Consider the following 10,153-nt stretch of genomic DNA (forward strand, 5'->3'; position numbering starts at 1 on the left):
GGGCCTAGGGAGGGGGTTGGTTTTAATATATGATTGATTGTCCTTGTGCAGAACCGGACTTTGTCACACTGTAAGTGGGGACTGGGTTTGAGACGCTCCCGTCAACATTCTTTTGGAGACTGCGATATGCAACGACACTTTGTAATGTCCATCCTCGGGACTCAAGTTTCATATAAAATAAAATGAAGAATACAATTCACACATCAAGAACTTACGACATGAAAACCCCCCATCTAATCATCCCTCACTTACAGTACACAAAATCAGTGCAGCATTACTCCCAACCTCCCTTCCTCCCCACACCTCTTCCAAAAATCAAGCATACCCAAACCCCTCCCCATGAACCCAAATCCCCATCGCCCCACTCCCCTTACACGCCCCCCTCTCATCACTAACCACACAAACCTCATTCCTCACCTCCCTCACCATCCCCCCCGGCCCACAAACAACAACCGCCATCTCGCCCTTCGCTTTCTCGGCTTCTTGCCTCACAGTCTCTTTCAGCGGCGGCCTTCCGGTTTGGAAGGAGATTTGAGGGCGATGGGAGAGGGGTTGAGAGTACGAGGTTATGGTTTCGTTGTAGGTTTTGTCGAGGGATAAGGAGGAGGATGAGGAGGGGGAGGTCCGTAGTGGTGGACGTGCGGAGAGAGAGTTAGAGTCTGGAGAGGAGGATAGGATATGGAGGGCATGTTCGCGCTTTTCGTCTGGAGAAGGGGACGAGGAAGAGGTGGTATAAATGTCGATCTCGAGCTCAATGTCCATTCCTTTCTTTTTCAAGTCGTGGACGGTGAGGAGGGCGTTTTCGAGATGTGCGCGGAACCAGGATGTCCAGGCTGAGTGTTTGAGGACCCAGATGAAGCGGATGCGGTGGGTGATAGTGGCGTTGGGAGGCGGTTGGAGGAAGATTCCGGATTTTAGAGAGGATGAAGGTTGATTGGATGAGGAGGATTTGGACCAGGTTTGGACGAGGTCGCGGAGCAAGGGGACGGTGAAGGTCGCGCCTGTTGAGCCGGCGATGAAAAGGACACTGGAGAATTGGCGGAGGGGGCGGATGCGAGAGTATGGGCCATCGATTAGAACGGTTCTTGTTTCGGTTCTTTCTTCGTTGATGGATGACGCGGATGAGTATGAAGGGAGAACTGGAGCTATTTTATCGGCGTATTTGAAGAATTGTCTTGTTGCTCCTTTCTTTGCGCGAATGACGAATTCCATAGTGTTGTCGGTAGGTAGAGAGGCGATTGTGAAGGGGTGAGAGGAGAAGGGGGCGAGGACCGGAACGGAGAGGAAGACGTGTTGGCCTGGTGTCCACGAGATGGGCGGATGGGCAATGGTAATGCGGGTGTGGCATTCGTCGAGAGGTGTGAAGGTTGCTTTGCATGCTAAGACACCAGAACTTCTCTTATGGAAGAGAGAAAAGTTGTTGTAAATGATGTAAGCCAAACGAGTAAGTCGATCGAATCCCCAAAATGCGATAGGAACGTAGATCCAGCCTTTATTTTCGGCTGGAACGTGCATCCAAAGAGCAGTTATGAAGGCTATCCAAGAGATGATATGTTGTGTGACGAAAAATTCGTATGATACTCCACGAATTGGTGCAGCTGATGAGATGACGATCCAGAGGAGGATACCGCCTGCGATAAGACCTTTCTGAGTAAGAGGGTCCTCCTTGATTTTCGTGGCCGTATAATCGTATTTGTCCCATTCTTCAAACCAGAAGAAGATATGCAGAAGGACGGTGAATAGAAGAGAGTGGGCAATCCAACGATGCAACCAAGCAAGACGTTCATAGCCAACTCCAGTGAGAGCACCGATGATATTACGCTTTCCGGCAAGGAGAATGATAAGTGAAACTTGAGAGACAGCAATGAATCCTGCTCTATAACCAAGATCTTCCCATTCTAAGAGGTCCTCAGGATCGAGTGCATATAACGTGCAGCCTACTACGGCTAAGAGGTACCCAATCACCAAAGTTGCAGGTCCTGTGGTGGCCAGATAACACCATTTTCCTCGGATAGAGACTGATAATGAATAATTGCTGTATTCTCGGATGATTGCAGAAATTGTTGCTTGAGCTTGGAATATTAGCGACTTGGGTTTTGCAGGAGCTGGGCTTGATCTGGCTGAAGTGATACGCTGGTAGCAGATGATCTTGTTGATGATATTTGCAATTGCCGCGATTCCAATGGTCGTTCCTATGAATGCCCAGAAATATGATTGCATCTGAAAGAGACTCGGGACGCCAGCGCCCATAGACATACCCGACATGCTCCCACCACTGTGGACATGTCTAGAGTTGATTGTCGACATCTTGAGATAAGATTCTGGTCTAGACAGGACAGTCCAAGGAACTGAGGATCTGCATGGAAACAATAATGAAGGAATGAGAACACTTCCAGCGCGTACTCTATCACTAGATGGAGCGGACAAGATGAAAGATATGAGTGTATGCAAATTGGGAAGAAAGGCATTGTCCACTGGGACCACGAAACGGGCTCATCTTCTCAGAAAGTCAAGCTTTTCGTTGCTACACTGCCAAGATAAGTTCCAAAGTCTGACAGTGAAGTGAGTAGAGTAAGATGAGCAAAAAGACGCAGTCAATGAAAGTTGAGGAAACCATCTCAAAACTCAAAACAAGCTTGGAGGGGTATAATGCAATACATGCAAGTGGTGCCGTGGGTATGTTGATAGCGTACATCTGATGTACCAATCCGGTGGCGATTGACTCTTTGGAAACAATACAGTCGTAACCCATGAGAATACAGCTCTCTCGAAGCGTCGAGATGGTGATCATGATCGGACGTCGAGATGCCGAGAGCAATTGACTTGAGAGTCGAGACTTTTCCAATTGAGCAAGTTTGTCGTCGAAGAAGATGAATGTCCGTTGAAACGACCAACGGCGTGCACTTCGGCAGCAGGGATATCGCGGGCGAGACCCGTTTTGGAAAAGCTTGGCTGAAAGCTGCTTTAGCTACCACGCCTCACCTTTCTTTTCCTTCGCGATTCGGCCACGATTGAAGCATGGTGTTTGAGGTTGCGAATCTCCAAAGGAAACATCCTCGTGCACATATGGCGATGAAGATATTCCAGATCAAAACTGGTAGGAGAAAGCAGGTCATCACAGACCAGGTTTCCCATAGAAAACGCCTCAGCACGTGATAGAGCTGAGGAACACAAAGCGGCAGCAGTTTGGATTTAGGCTAGTCTCGAAGTCGGCAAGCGCGAGCGAATATGAGAGAGTTTCTTGCAGCATCAGACTTTCAATGCGGCTTCCCACCAGAAGTGTCCCCAGTGTCTCCCCTCGCAAATCCGTCAGTTCGCAAGCCACCATGAATGGGATTCGCTCGCGCTGACCACCGTAAGTGATCTCTCTCTCGCTCTCTTGCCATGTTTGGCCCATCCACTTGGTCGAGCTACCTAGTCTCCTAGTCCTAAACATGCGCACCTCGGGACCGCTGCTCTGACACGGCCCACTCTCTCTTTCCCTCTCATACTCTCTCACTTCCTCACTCGCAGCTCCATTCAACTCTTCCTTTATATCCAACCTGTGCGCCCAAATTACTTGCCAAGATCCAGCTTACAACCAAGACCACCTTCAGCCTCAATCCATTCACCACAAGGAAAAGGAAAATCCACTTCTCTGCACATCAAACTTCGACTACAGGACAATACAGTACAGTACAATACAATAGGATACAATACAACACCGCCACCATGGACATGAGTTCGATGACCGACACCACCACCATGAACACGACCGACATGTCCATGTCCATGATGACCATGGCCTTCTTCACCAGCACCACCACCCCGCTGTACAGCACAATGTGGATGCCGACCAGCGTAGGAGGATACGCTGGGACATGCATCTTCCTCATCACCCTCGCCGCCATTTTCCGCTCTCTGTTAGCTGTCAAAGCCTGGAAGGAGACGGCCTGGCTGGACGCTGAATTCAACCGCCGATACGTGACTGTGGCCGGCAAGCTGCCCAAATCAGAGCGAATCGCGAGCGATACGGATAGCAAGCGCATGATCTTGACCGAGAATGGCGTCGAGGAGGATGTGGTGGTGGTCAAGAAGAGGAGTATGGGTGTGAGGCCGTGGAGGATCACTACGGATCCCGTTCGCGCTGCGATGGATACTGTTATTGCTGGTGTTGGATATCTTCTGTAAGCCTTTCCACTCTCTACTATTTTCTACAGTACTTGACTAACAATCCCGTCAGCATGTTAGCAGTCATGACCATGAACGTGGGCTATTTCCTATCAGTACTGGGAGGGACCTTCTTGGGCAGCTTGTTACTGGGACGCTACGTCGCGAACGAGAACCACTAGATTTCTTTCTACTACCGTACAAAAAGTCACGATGGATGAGAATATGAATGAATGGCGTTCGGACAACTGCAGCGGGTACTGCGAGTCATACAATTTGGGCAGGCAAGCGTTGAATAGAACTTGGGGGATGCGAAATCTTCGTCAGGTTGTATTTTCGACATTGTATTTAATATTCAACCTGACAAATGTTGGTCTTCGTTCACACACAGACATCTTTGAATCTCAATCTCAATCTTCACCTCTTCTAACCTTCACCAACCCATCACCAACCCACAAATCCATCCATCTCACAACACACCAATCCCTCGAAAGCACCCCCAAAACAGTCCGTCCACAAGCACCTCAGATCAACCATCACGATAACCTAAGAAAGAAGCATATTCATATCCATATCCAACGTTTCAAATCCCCATACCCATACCCGTACCCAGCCCAGCCCAGCCCAGCCCAGATTGGATTGTTCCAACTCTCCAAGCCGCTAGCAAGCAGGGGAGGGGTCTTCATGATCGTCCGTGCCGACACAATAGAGTATCATATCGTATCGTATCGTAACGTATCGTAATGGAAACCTTCTCATTTGAACTCAATCGGTCTCGTGGGAAACGGAGAGGTGCTGCTCTTGTGGGAGAGGCGAGGCGAGGTGTGGTTAAGTTTACCTACCTATGTTATGATGATTAGGGATGGGAGGAGATGAGGCTAATAAAAAAGGTTAGTGGGGGTTGGTTGGGAGTTTGGAGTTCGAATCTGGGAATTTGAGGATTTGTTTCTTCGTGCTGTTTGTTTTTGGTTTGGTTTATCGGTTTATTTGAAGAGTTGATTTGGTTATATTGCTGTACATTTGAATATCTTCACTCTGGGTTTATTGGTAGCTCTCTGTCACGTTCTTGCCCAGTGGCATCGATATATTGTTGTATATGAATTTACCCCTACGTTCTCATCAACATGATTAAGATTTTTTTTGAGAAATATTCTCAATTTTCAGGAAATCTACAAAAACTCTACGAATACACTGCAAGCGCCATTCAGCCCCCTAAGGACATAGAGGAAAACCCATCAAAACACGACAGGACAAAACCTCTACGACTTGCCACACACAAACTCAAAACGCAGTCAACGAAGCTCGAGAACATCTAGTCCTCATTCCCGACCTTCGCATCCACGCAAAGCTCCTTCCCCATAGCAGCGAGGATCGTAACACGAACTGGCTTATCCTCGGCCAATAGTATCTTGACCTTAGCACCAATCTCGTTCTCAGGCAGCTTCACATCCTGCTTCTCGCCACTCTCTCCAAAAAGGCAGAGATATCTACCACACCACCACACATTAGCCCTCTCTCTCATACCCCCAAACAAACAAAAGAAAAGAAAACATCACTCGCCCATCCCGCCCCACATGGCTAACCTCCCACTCACTCTTCTTCACGACCGGCACCATCACACTATGCGAACTGGGCCACGAATCCTCGACCGCGACGCCCGAGAAGATATCCCGGCCCCGCACCAGAGTCTTGCCGTGCCCGTGCTTGCCCGGCTTGGCGCTCGTGAGCTCGAGGATGCGGCACGGGTGCGATTTGAGCATTGCGTAGCCGCCTTTGCGGAGCGCGGAGGCTTGGACCGGGTACGTTAGGGAGGTTTCTGCGTCGCCTGTTGCCTGTGGGGGTTTTGGGGTTAGTTTGAGCTGGAGAGGGGAGGGGAGGGGGAGGGGAGGAGAGGAGAGGTACCTCGGGGGCGTATTGGTCTTCTTCTGGGGACATGTTGGGTTTGTTGGTTGTTTGGTTGTTTAGTTGTGTTGTGTGTGCTCGACTTAGGAGCGGAAGGCGAAATATCTGAGGAGCTCTTGTCGCGAAGTAACTCTTCCTGACATTTGTGATTGTTGGTTGTGGTGAGTAAGAGAAGAAGAGAGGGAAGGAAGGAATGACTGGTTTTATAGAGGGAATTTAGGTTTGTGAATTGGACTGGAGGACGAAGTTTGGGACCTAAGGTTAGTGGTCTCGCTAAACCCGTTCTGTCTCGGCGATAGGACCAAACAGTCAGGATGGTGTGGTTGGTTTTTTTAATTAAAAAAAAGAGAGTGTGTCTTTCTGACGTAACCTGAGAAAGGAAAGTTTGATGCGGAGAGAAAGAGCGTTCGCCAAGATGCTGCTGCAGCCACGTGACCACTAAGGGGCTAAAAATTTAGTATCCAAAAAAACCCCCCTTCCCCCCCTAACCATTCAATTAACCCAAAAGAATCAGAATCGAGAACCAAAAACTCAGATCTCACCTGTCGAAGAGGGGAGATCGTAGAAAACGTGCTCGGTGTCGGGTGCAGTTTTTGAAGTCGCGATTGTGGCGTAAACTCGTTATGGCGTGCCTAAGTCCGTCTGGAAATCTGTCACTCGAGCTAACAAGATATTAGATAACCTTTGGTTTTCCGGACTTAGTGGTGGGGATAGTACTTATTTTGGTTTATTGGGGTAATGTCTAGGTTGGCGAGGAAGGGGTGAGAAAAGAGTGACTGACGTCGGTTTGGCGGCGCGATGTTGGGTTCGAACGATATATATATGGACGCGGTGGGAAGTTTTTGAACCGAGATATGAAGGGGTCTGGTTGGGATTGTCTTCAATCTATGTTTGAAGTATGACTTTAAGTTGTTCCAGGAGTTCGAGTACGTTTTCTTTATGCATGACTTGGGATATACGTTATCATTTGCTCTCTTTCAAGCAATTTCCTGATACACAACATCTGCTTCAAAGGTTTCGTTTCCCTTCCCTTTGTCACAATACCGAACCTGCTCCTCTGCAGTGATGATCACCTTCTTTGGAATGTGTCAACGTACAGAACAGCGTCAAGGACGACTATTCGTTGAAGGTCTAAATTTTCTACCAAGAAGGAAGAGTTCTTTTATTTACATTGCATCTAGGCTAAAAGTAGGAATCCAAAGCTATATCATGCTTTTCAGCCTCATTCAACCTCCTCACGCCACAGACGGTGGGTACGGAGACGGTGACGCGGGATAATTGGTAGGTGGCGGTATATCCCATGAAATCCGGTTGCAAGAAACAGACTTGGCGTTATCCTCTTCTGCCACTTGCAATTAACCCACACAAGTTCAAGCTCAAGTATTGAAACTCAATCTTGGATGTCAAGTACAGTGGTACAAAGTGCGGGGACAACATCGAGTTCAACAGCAGAGAGCAAGCCGAATCTCTCAACGGGAGCAAGAATAGACATTGGAGTCGGCGCAGCTTTAGCTGCGTTATTCGTCGCCGTTCTGGTGGGAGTAGCACTGTGGAGGCACAGGAAGAGACGACAAGCAGCAATAGACCAAAAGCAGACGTCTGAGCAGTGGAGGAAGAGCGAGTTGGACAACACAGGAGCCGAGAACCCGACTAGAGTTCAACCCCATCATAATGTCGGTCTGATGACGAGTTCGAATGAGCTTCAAGGCGTGGGTAGGGTAGAACTTGCAAGTAGCTACTTGTACGTTGAATAATGACTCATCTTCGGCATTGTCAATGATACAAACTATATGGGCCAAAATATAGCTTAAGGCACGAAAGGGTGTTTAATTGCCAAATTTTTTTTTGGAATACGTTCCCGATGAAGTTACCCGGATTAGTTGACTAGTAACCCTATTGGCATCAGCGTGAATACTTAAGTTATGTTTACTTTCATCTTTGAGTTCATCACTAATCACGAGTCAGAGATGCGCAATCAGGGAAGTATATGCAAACCGATACCTTTCTCACCACAAAGCATCTTAATCGATGCGAACCGCTCGCCAAGTTCATCATTCACATCTATCTGCTTCTAGACCGTCGGCCATACTTCGTATCCGTAATTTTCCGTTTCTCGATCATCTGGTAAAGTTCTTGCCACGAAACAAGCGATGAAACAGAGTCTAAATCTTCACTTTCCCCGCAAACCCCAACGATATCAAATTCCTTTCATTCCTCGCCGCTCTTACCTGACAGGATCAAACTTTCGAGGCTGTTTGCGCAAAACTTCGGATCGAGATGCCATTCTGTTTCGAAGACTGAAGACAAAAGACGCACATCCATCTCCACGCATCTGAAAATACCTTCTCATTCACACTCTCATCATTCATGCTTCTCTCTCCTTCGTCTACAACCGTTTTCTCAAACCTCTACCGCCTCAAGAAAGCCCTCGCGAAATATGAGGCTGTTCACACCATCTTGCTCATTCTTGCTCTGCCCAGACATCAAATAATCTTGGCTTCCTTGGCACGTCATCATTTCTTCGGAGGAAAAGGTAGGAGCGAGCATAGATGGACAGAGGGCTTTGTGCGGGACGGAATTTGAGCCTGTTTTATGAGTTGAGGTTGGGATTGAGTTCCCTTGAGATGGAAGATGCGAGGGCAGAGGTCTGCATGGGATGGCCTTGGCTGCTGTGATGGAAGTCTTGGGAGTGAGGTTCTTAAATTTGGTGGTATCCGGTTGTTCTATACTTTTTTGTTCAGTTTAGTTCAAAAGAATCATCATTTCATTTATCTCTTCTCGTTGATCGATCGCGCGATTTTTATTCTTTGTTAATAATTTTTGGTCTCTTTCCCATTTAGTTCACTATCATCATTTTTTGAAGACAAATCAAAATGAGGACTGCTACTCTTTCTACCTCTACCGCGCTGGTCGCGTTTGCGTCACTTGCGAATGCGCATTTTAATCTTGATTATCCTGCTGCGAGAGGCTTCGATGAGGACGTGTAAGTGTTTCCCCCGCCTTCCACCAATACCAAACACTAATTCAATCTCTTCCCAGACTTGGAACTTTCCCTTGTGGTGGCCAAGATACAGTCTCCTCGAATCGCACCTCATGGCCATTAAGCGGAGGCTCAATAGCTTTGACAATGGGACATATAGATGCAAATGTCGAGGTTCTGATAGCGGTTGGATCCGATCCTGGCTCTGCGTTCAACACCATCATTCGACCTACTTTTACAGAACAGGTAGGTCATATCCAAACATATATATGAAGTATAGAGCTGACGCTCACTTCACAGGGCCTCGGAGCCTTCTGCATGACAGGCTTCACCCTCCCCTCCTCCCTCAACATCTCCGACGGCACCGAAGCAACGATCCAAGTAGTAACGAACGGCGACCCAGACCGTGGACTTTACAACTGCGCCGATATCACGTTTTCTAGCACTGCTACAAATCCTGATTCAAGTGTCTGTAAAAATGCGACTGGCGTTACAACGACCCAGGCGAGTGTTGCGGGCAATCCGAACGTGACGAGCTCAGAGGCCAATGGGACGACGAATGGGGCGGAGAGTGGTGCTGTTGGGATGAGAGTTGGGGTCGAGAATTTGCTACTTGCTGCTTTGACGGGCGTAGTCTTGTCTTTCGCTTTGTAGGGCCTGTCTTGATTTGAGGAGTAAACGTGGTGATGACTGGATATTAAAGGGTGGGGCTTTTGTTGTGTGTATGAAGAAGATATCTCTGATATACATTCATTGGGATAGAATCAGTCTGCTGACGATCAAGGTACTGTTATTTGATTTGAAACCGTTTCCAAGTCAAGGACGTTTCCTATATGTAGTTTATTTTCACTCCCGTACCGAACTGGCAAATCGGACGGAGCTCAGCCCCTGAGACTAGCGCATCTTGGCTAAGCGAAAGCCCCTTTTCTTCCCGATTTTACTTTCTCTACACAAGCGAAGTAAAAGAAGAGGAAAATCATGGACTGAGTACACCGAAGGATCTCAGCCAGAAGGAGAGTCCAGTGTCTCATCTGAACCTGAATCAGGAGTTACCACAGTAAATCTGTCCTTATCTCCACCATTCCCAATCAAAAACTCATCTGACTCCTCGCTTGGCTCGTT

At 47.9% G+C, this 10,153-nt stretch overlaps 4 protein-coding genes across 4 annotated transcripts; 2 read left to right on the forward strand and 2 right to left on the reverse strand.

The window, feature by feature from the left end:
• Positions 1 to 315: 315 nt before the first annotated feature.
• LY89DRAFT_703952 (uncharacterized protein) lies at positions 316 to 2,791 on the reverse strand (the record flags this gene model as incomplete). Its single annotated transcript, XM_018217351.1, has 4 exons — positions 316 to 1,821; positions 1,852 to 1,908; positions 1,942 to 2,116; positions 2,694 to 2,791. The coding sequence occupies 4 exons, from the start codon at positions 2,789 to 2,791 to the stop codon at positions 316 to 318; spliced, it is 1,836 nt and encodes a 611-aa protein (XP_018077877.1).
• A 482-nt stretch (positions 2,792 to 3,273) lies between these two features.
• Positions 3,274 to 4,540, forward strand: LY89DRAFT_680263 (uncharacterized protein). The gene is made up of 2 exons (XM_018214037.1): positions 3,274 to 4,166; positions 4,223 to 4,540. Exons 1-2 carry the CDS (start codon positions 3,712 to 3,714, stop codon positions 4,329 to 4,331), a joined length of 564 nt encoding a protein of 187 aa, XP_018077878.1. The 5' UTR covers positions 3,274 to 3,711; the 3' UTR covers positions 4,332 to 4,540.
• A 763-nt stretch (positions 4,541 to 5,303) lies between these two features.
• Positions 5,304 to 6,084, reverse strand: LY89DRAFT_777256 (eukaryotic translation initiation factor 5A-like protein; the record flags this gene model as incomplete). Its single annotated transcript, XM_018222129.1, has 3 exons — positions 5,304 to 5,616; positions 5,744 to 5,981; positions 6,052 to 6,084. 3 exons carry the CDS (start codon positions 6,082 to 6,084, stop codon positions 5,462 to 5,464), a joined length of 426 nt encoding a protein of 141 aa, XP_018077879.1. The 3' UTR covers positions 5,304 to 5,461.
• A 2,840-nt stretch (positions 6,085 to 8,924) lies between these two features.
• On the forward strand, positions 8,925 to 9,813 carry LY89DRAFT_713960 (uncharacterized protein; the record flags this gene model as incomplete). The annotated part of the gene is made up of 3 exons (XM_018218094.1): positions 8,925 to 9,034; positions 9,091 to 9,277; positions 9,332 to 9,813. The coding sequence occupies 3 exons, from the start codon at positions 8,925 to 8,927 to the stop codon at positions 9,683 to 9,685; spliced, it is 651 nt and encodes a 216-aa protein (XP_018077880.1). The 3' UTR covers positions 9,686 to 9,813.
• Between the last annotated feature and the right edge of the window lie 340 nt (positions 9,814 to 10,153).

Source organism: Mollisia scopiformis (genome assembly GCF_001500285.1).
Source record: "Mollisia scopiformis unplaced genomic scaffold LY89scaffold_2, whole genome shotgun sequence".
In the NCBI taxonomy this organism is placed as follows: domain Eukaryota; kingdom Fungi; phylum Ascomycota; class Leotiomycetes; order Helotiales; family Mollisiaceae; genus Mollisia; species Mollisia scopiformis.